Consider the following 7,096-nt stretch of genomic DNA (forward strand, 5'->3'; position numbering starts at 1 on the left):
TCATTTTAAAACCATTAATCATTGGTTTCCGCACACAAAGCTTAGCAAAAAGAACAGATTTCTTTGTTATTATGTACATTTTTGTGTGTCTATTGATTTTATCGAAAAAATGAGATATATTAACAAAAGATTTGATGATTTGCTTATGCACGAAATTGAGTAAGTGAGTAAGAGTTCTAATCTCACGTAAATTGTCCATGCGGCTCGTAGATAATGAGGAATTGATGTGAACGTAAAAAAAATGATTCCTTAATTTTATCATCAAAAATGTCGAAAACACAAATTTGGAGCAAAAATTTAGTTTAGGGGAACCTGGGGCAAAATGGTAAGGTGGGACGAAATGGTCACCTCTCGTCATGCAATTGACAGTGATTTGCGAGGGCGCGCGACAGTTCCCCGTCAAGCAATCCGGTGGCATTTGCGAGGTCGCATCATTTCTTGAAAAGACTACAAGTTTTGGTTTTTCAGTGGAAAACTCAATCCCCAAGTTTGTTGACCAGGTTGTTAAGTTATTTATGGTTTTTTGCAATGAAGCTTCCATTTTGGCACTGTCGGGGCTAGCGAAATACACTACAGCATCATCTGCCAACTGTCGAAGAGTACAACCGTTTACAAGGCACGAGTCGATATCTCTCACGTAAAAGTTATAAAGCAAAGGACTAAGACAAGAGCCTTGAGGTAGCCCGTAGTAATTTGTCCTGTTAAAATTTAGAAAATTGTTGTTGAAGTGCATTATTTTTTTAGACAGTAATGTGTACAATATATTATTGAGTTTGGGAGGAATACAGGCTTTTTCGAATTCTTGACACAATATTTCTATACATACGGAGTCAAAAGCTCCTTTAACATCAAGGAATATGGATGTCATATCATGTTTACGACCGAAGGCTAACTGAATGTCTGTTGTAAGTAATGTAAGACAGTCATTGCAGCCCTTCCCTTTACGGAAGCCATATTGTGTTTTGGATAGCAACTGGTTGTTTTCCAGCCAGCTGTCTAACCTAGGCAATATCATTCTTTCGAACATTTTCCTTAAGCAGGATAACATAGCGATGGGCCGGTAAGTTTGTGAGTCTGTTGACGTGCTGTTTTGTTTTGGAATGGATATTACTTTTATTTCTCGCCAGCAAGGGGCAACAATATTATTTTCTAAAAATTTGTTAAATAGTTCGAGTAACTGTTCTTTGGCAAAGTCTGGTAAATTTTTAAGCAGTTTTCCCTTTATGTGATCCAACCCAGGTGAGGTGTTGTGTATTTTGTTCAATGGTAATTTAAATTCATTCATTGTGAATAAAGTATCAAGTTCAGGCTGTGAGCCAGGAGAGGTTTGAGAAAACTCTGAGGGTGGAGCAAAATCTGGACAAATTTTTTGGGCGAATGGGCCTAGCCAAGACCCGTCAAACTTTTCACTCTCGTTGGTTATTGTGCTGTTTCTCATTCGTTTGGCTGTGGTCCATAATCCACGCATGGATGTCGATGAGGTGATACTGTTGATAAATCTCCTCCAATACCCTCTTTTCTTAGCTTTCAGTAGATTTTTGCAAGCTTTTTCTAAAGTTTGGTATCTTTCGTACAGTGACGTGGAACCTACCCGACTATATTCTTTAAAAGCTAAGGATTTTTTCTTGTGCATCTCGCTGCACGCGGTATCCCACCATATCGTAGGAGGTTTGCTTTTTTATGTTTGCTAGTGTTAGGTTTTGTTTGGGATTCTAAAGCGCACTGGAGGATGGAAGCTGCAATTTTGTCATTTTTTTCCATTGGGTTATTTGTATTGTGTGAGGCAAATGATTTTTTAATAAGCTCCCCATATTTGTGCCAGTCTATGTTGCGTGTAAGGTCGTGTTTCAAATCTAAATTATTTTCCGTACTATTACCTCTAAACATTTTTGTCAAAGTTGGTAGGTGATCGGAGCCTTGAGGGTCTTGAATCTAAAGCGAGTGTTGCGGAAACTATGGAAAGATCTAAGCCGCTTGGCCTTGCCGGGGGGTTGGGGATTCGAGTTGCTTCACCAGTATTCAAAATAGATAGTTGAAAATCATCACAGAAGTTACGGATTATGTCACCAGGGGCATCGTTGCGCAATCCGCCCCACTCTAGACCGTGTGCGTTAAAGTCATCCAAAATTGCAAAAGGGGCTGGTAAAATTGTAGCAAGATGTTCTAATTCATTTCTAATATAATTGTTTTCAATTGCTTTGGTTAATGGTTTCATGTAAATCAATACCAAACAAATATCTTCACCTTTTATTTTGGCTTGAATCGCAGTCGCTTCAATCAAATTCATTGCAGGAATTGAGAGTTTATAAAAGGAATGGTTTTTTTTTAACACCCACCAGTACGCCTCCACCCATACCATCATCTCGCCCTGATCTGGTTATATTAAATCCAGAAAGAAAAAAGTTCTCAGTTTTCGCTAACCAGGTTTCACACAAAACGAAAGCGTCAATGTCCTGCTCAGATAGCATTGCATTCAACATATCTTTTTATGCAGGACACTTCTGCAGTTCCACTGGAGTATTTTTATCATTTAGTTGATTACTCACTATTATTTCGTGGTAATTCATACGCTAATCGCGCGTCTGTTTTTGTTTGTGGTGGTCGTCCAGGCTTGCGTTTGTGTACACTTGTTAGCGAAGAGGTCGAAGCATCGCTGTCGGAGGCATCGTCTGTTCTTCTTTTACTTACAATAGCCGCACTAGTTAGTGCGGTATTGGTAAGGAAGAGATTGGGTGACGGTGTGTGTGGAGCCTTAAATTCCACAACAGATGTCGAAGCGACAGGTTTGGCTAGCGCTGCTATGGGCCCTGTCGTATTAGGCAGTGTTTGTAATAACACTAACGGCGACGTTGGTCTGAGTGACAACGTTGGCGCCAACAGCGACGTTGATGTTAGTGACACCGGTGTCGTGGGTGTAGGTACGGTTGTCGGATTTTTTATAAGAGCCGCAGAAGTTTTGGGCTTATTTTGCACTGCCACGCTGGTGTGATTTGTAAGCCGATCTTGAACGTTACTTACCGTTTTCTTAAATTCTTTTCTGTTATCAGAACATGTCTTCCCATGATGCTGTGCCTTTCCGCAGCTTCGGCATGTTCTGATTTGGCCTCGATACGTAACGTACGTATATTCTCCGTGTATAGTTATGTGCGATGGTATAAGTTTCTCTAAAACCATCGTCACATATCTGTTGCCATCGGGAAGGCCTTTGCACGGGTATATGTGACTCCAGGTTCCTTCACGAATCTCACGCACTTCCCCGTACTTACCGAGAAACTGGGAAATGGCCTTATCAGCCACATCTGCGGACAGGTCGTGAATTCTCACGATAATTGACTGGTCGTCCATACTGAAAGGGATTACAAAATCCTTTCCATTGCACTGGACGCTGTGCTTACCATCGTTTTCTTCCACTATACGCAATGCCGAAGAAAAAGGGCAAGAAAAGAACAAAGGTTAAAATTTAACCTTTAAGTTGGCAACCGGATACCCGGGTATTTTTTTCAACTTCGAACTGCAATAACTTTTGATTCATTGCTTTTATTGACCTGACATTTTCCGTAGCCTCTCAACTTTTAATTTATGATTTTTTGGTGCATAAGTTGTAATTTTAAACAGCCTGTAAGTATTTAATTTTGAATTTTTTTTAACTTTACCACGTAAGTTGGCAACCAGCATACCCGGGTATTCCATACATTTTGTATGGAGAATGACGTTTCTCTTCTTCCTCTTTTCGTATTGTGCTTCCCAAGTAGAAATTGTCAGGCGAAATGTGGGCAAAACAGGGGGGGAAGGGTAAAAATCTGCTCGATCCGTGTGGAAGAGCATCAAATGTATGGTGGTGTGTGTAAACGTCAAGAGCTGCGGGTGCATTTTCAAATCAAAACAAACTGGTGTTGGAAACGGATGAAAGTGATTTCTTTTGCTTCGAACTTAAAGTTGTTTTTTTTTTTATTTCTTTTGCATAAAACCAAGTGAAAATGGATACGTCCAAACGTTTGAAGAAAAGTGGAGTGGCGAGCAAGCGTGCCAAAGCAATTTGGGAGCGCTTTGAAAAGGAATGGGAAGAGGAAAATCTTCCGGGAACAAGCAGCGGTGTCGATCAACAAGGTAAGTTATGTTTGTGTTAAAACAATGGAATATTAAAAACGCAAGCAGAGCAATAATTTGTTAATATTGTAATATTATTACACATTACAGCTTCATCATACGGGAATGTGCAGCCGGATGCCGTTGAAGTTGCCGATATGCCCATGGAATCAGAAGCAGCGGATTACGTTTCTGATGACGATGAAGACGCTGATTGCTCGGTGTTGGAAGACGATTGGAGTGAAGGCGTATTGGAGGACGAAGTCAATGAGGATGAGTATTTTGATGCTGATGAAGCCCCCGAAGGCAATGCTTATGCTAGCAGGCTTAGGATATGGGCTTTAACTCATAAAATAACGCATTCTGCATTGAGTGATTTGCTGGTGTTGACTCGTGAAACTACAAATATTTCTCTTCCTAGGTGTGCAAAGACGCTACTGAAGACTCCGAAACAGGTGGAGAGACATTTTACGGCCGTTGGAGAAGGGCAGCTTTGGTACCAAGGAATACAAAGCACTCTCCAACAATATTATCGGTAAGAATAATATGACTGTTTGGAATGAACATGTGGTAATTTTTGGTTTACTTTTTCGTTCTAGATCTGTACCACCAGTCATCAGATTGATAGAAGCTAATATCGCGGTAGATGGACTTCCGATGCATAATAGTGGACCAACGCAGCTATGGCCTATATTAATGCACATAGTTAATCTACCAGCACTGCCAATCATGGTGCTGGGTGTATTTTGTGGTGCGACAAAACCGAGCTGTTTGGAAGGGTTTCTCCGGCCTTTAGTGGATGATATCAACCGCGTACTGGTGCAAGGCATTGATGTTAACGGAATTATCATCGACTTTCGCCTGAAAGCTATTGTAGCAGATACACCAGCTCGTGCGTTCATCAAAGGTAAGAATGACACAGTAAACTTAATTGTACGAAATGAGAATTTTCAAAGAGAAGTAGAGAGTAACAGCAAATTTATTATATATTTTTAGGAGTAACGTATTCTCCTGGGCTGGAAGCATGTATTAAGTGCAAAATAGTTGGCAGCCATGACGGAACCAAAACAATATATGAAGGAACAGCTGAAGTTCGGACCGACAAAGAATTTAGAAACGGAGACTACGTGAAACACCAAAAATATTACACGCCATTATTAGATATAGATGAAGTAGACATCGTAACACAAACAACGATAGCCGATGACCTTCACTTGTTCGCACTAGGAATAGAAAAAAAATTACTTAAAGGTTTTACAACTGGTGCTTTACACCCTTTTCCGAAGTGGTCAAAACAGGAGCAGTTAGAAATTTCAAATATTTTAGTCAGGATCGAATACCCGTCAGAGATACATCGTAAGCCTAGGGCATTAAAATATTTAGGGTTTTGGAAGGGGTCCGAATTGTCAGCATTTTTACATCACGTTAGCATACCTTTGTTAAAAAACAGAATATCAGATGAAGCCTATGAGCACCATAAGCTTTTTTTCATTGCGGTAAATTTATTCTCTTCAAGATTATTTGAACAATATTGGATATTTGCTGGTCAGTTGCTCGAACAATTTGTATTAGAATATAGCACAGTTTATAGTCGAACACATTTAACAATTAACGTTCATAATTTACTACATGTAGCAGCAGATGTTGAAAATTTCGGGCCTCTTCCATTTTTATCAACTTATCGTATTGAGGACAAGTTAGGGTTTATGAAAAACTTAGCTAGAACAGGACATAGAACTTTAAACCAGATAGTGTGTAGATTAATAGAACTAACGCAATTAGAGGCAGCAGATGCAAGGAAAAAGGATGATAGAGTGTATCCATCACTAAAGGTAAAAAAAGATGAGGTAATTTTGTTAGTCAAACCAAAATTTATGTTAAGAAAGGGCAATAGAAATGGATGGTTTTTAACACAGGAGGATCAGATAGTAAGGTATTGTACTGCAGAAAAGTCATCAGATTCATATTTTATAGAAGGACGACTCTTAAAGGAGAAACAACCCACTTTTAGCCAACCATGTAGCTCGGCGATAATTTATAACTTTACAGCTAGGGTAGAAGATTTATCACAGGAAATAGTCAGGATAGAATTAAAAGAAATTAAATGCAAGCTAGTGGCAGTTAGTTTAGATCAGGGTAATACATTTTATTTCAGTCCTCTTTTACATACATTTGAAAGTTAGATCATAATTGTTATATGTAAGCTGTTAGGCTTAGAATAGGTAGTAAAGGTTTAAGTTTAGGTAAATATTTTTATTAGTTTAGTTTTGTATTAAAATGATTAGAATAAAGTAGCCGAGTATGCCCGGGATAAGGCAAAATGCAAGGAGGAAATGCCTTAAGAACTAGAACAGATTGTTGGTATTTCATAAATAATTTTTACTTATTAAATTCATATACGTTTACTCCAACATAGTTCATATCACAACTTGAATCACAACTCATATCCTAATTGTATAAATGCCTAAATCATTAATTCAATAAAAAACTTTTACAATTAATGGACCATTATATCTATCTAAATCTAAGCTTCTTTTTTACGTTTTACCGTATGTCGTAACCCTTTCACATCACTTCGTGCCTTTCCATGGTTAAGTTTCTTTACTAGAAAATCTTTCACAGTTCCATCTGAAACTGATACCATGTTACTACCGCCTACAAATTTGAAAAGAGCTATTACATGTATATATATTTCCAAAGGTAGTTTCGGTTCTGGTATGCTTTTTCCTGACCACGTAAACAACGAAAAGAATTCTCTATCAAAGAGTAGATCTAACGTGCTGGATAATCTTTCATTAACATCACTGATACCTTTCAATATATTTACAAGCAGGTATATTGTTTCTGCCATGAAAATGCTGTTCGTTTTCAGTTTTTCCTCCATTTCCTCAAGCATTTCTAGGGTTTCTAATCTTTTAAAGTGTCCCTGTAAGCTCTCAGAATTTTTCATGCCGCTTGTATTTTTAAAACTAGGCTGACCTCTTGTGAAGTGTGGCAACATACTTTTGAT

The 7,096-nt window shown here is 38.6% G+C and overlaps 1 protein-coding gene across 2 annotated transcripts; it reads left to right on the top strand.

Annotated features, from left to right (window-relative positions):
• The first annotated feature begins 2,777 nt into the window (after positions 1–2,777).
• LOC121589757 lies at positions 2,778–6,459 on the top strand. Of its 2 annotated transcripts, none has more exons than XM_041908870.1 (5): positions 2,778–2,992; positions 3,973–4,107; positions 4,198–4,621; positions 4,686–4,993; positions 5,083–6,459. In XM_041908870.1, the coding sequence occupies exons 2-5, from the start codon at positions 3,978–3,980 to the stop codon at positions 6,267–6,269; spliced, it is 2,049 nt and encodes a 682-aa protein (XP_041764804.1). In that variant the 5' UTR covers positions 2,778–2,992; positions 3,973–3,977; the 3' UTR covers positions 6,270–6,459. The 2 variants fall into 2 exon arrangements, with proteins under 2 accessions (XP_041764804.1, XP_041764805.1); XM_041908871.1 differs by lacking the exon at positions 2,778–2,992 and adding an exon at positions 3,601–3,618.
• Positions 6,460–7,096: the final 637 nt, after the last annotated feature.

This window comes from Anopheles merus, chromosome 2R (assembly GCF_017562075.2).
Source record: "Anopheles merus strain MAF chromosome 2R, AmerM5.1, whole genome shotgun sequence".
In the NCBI taxonomy this organism is placed as follows: Eukaryota; Metazoa; Arthropoda; class Insecta; order Diptera; family Culicidae; genus Anopheles; species Anopheles merus.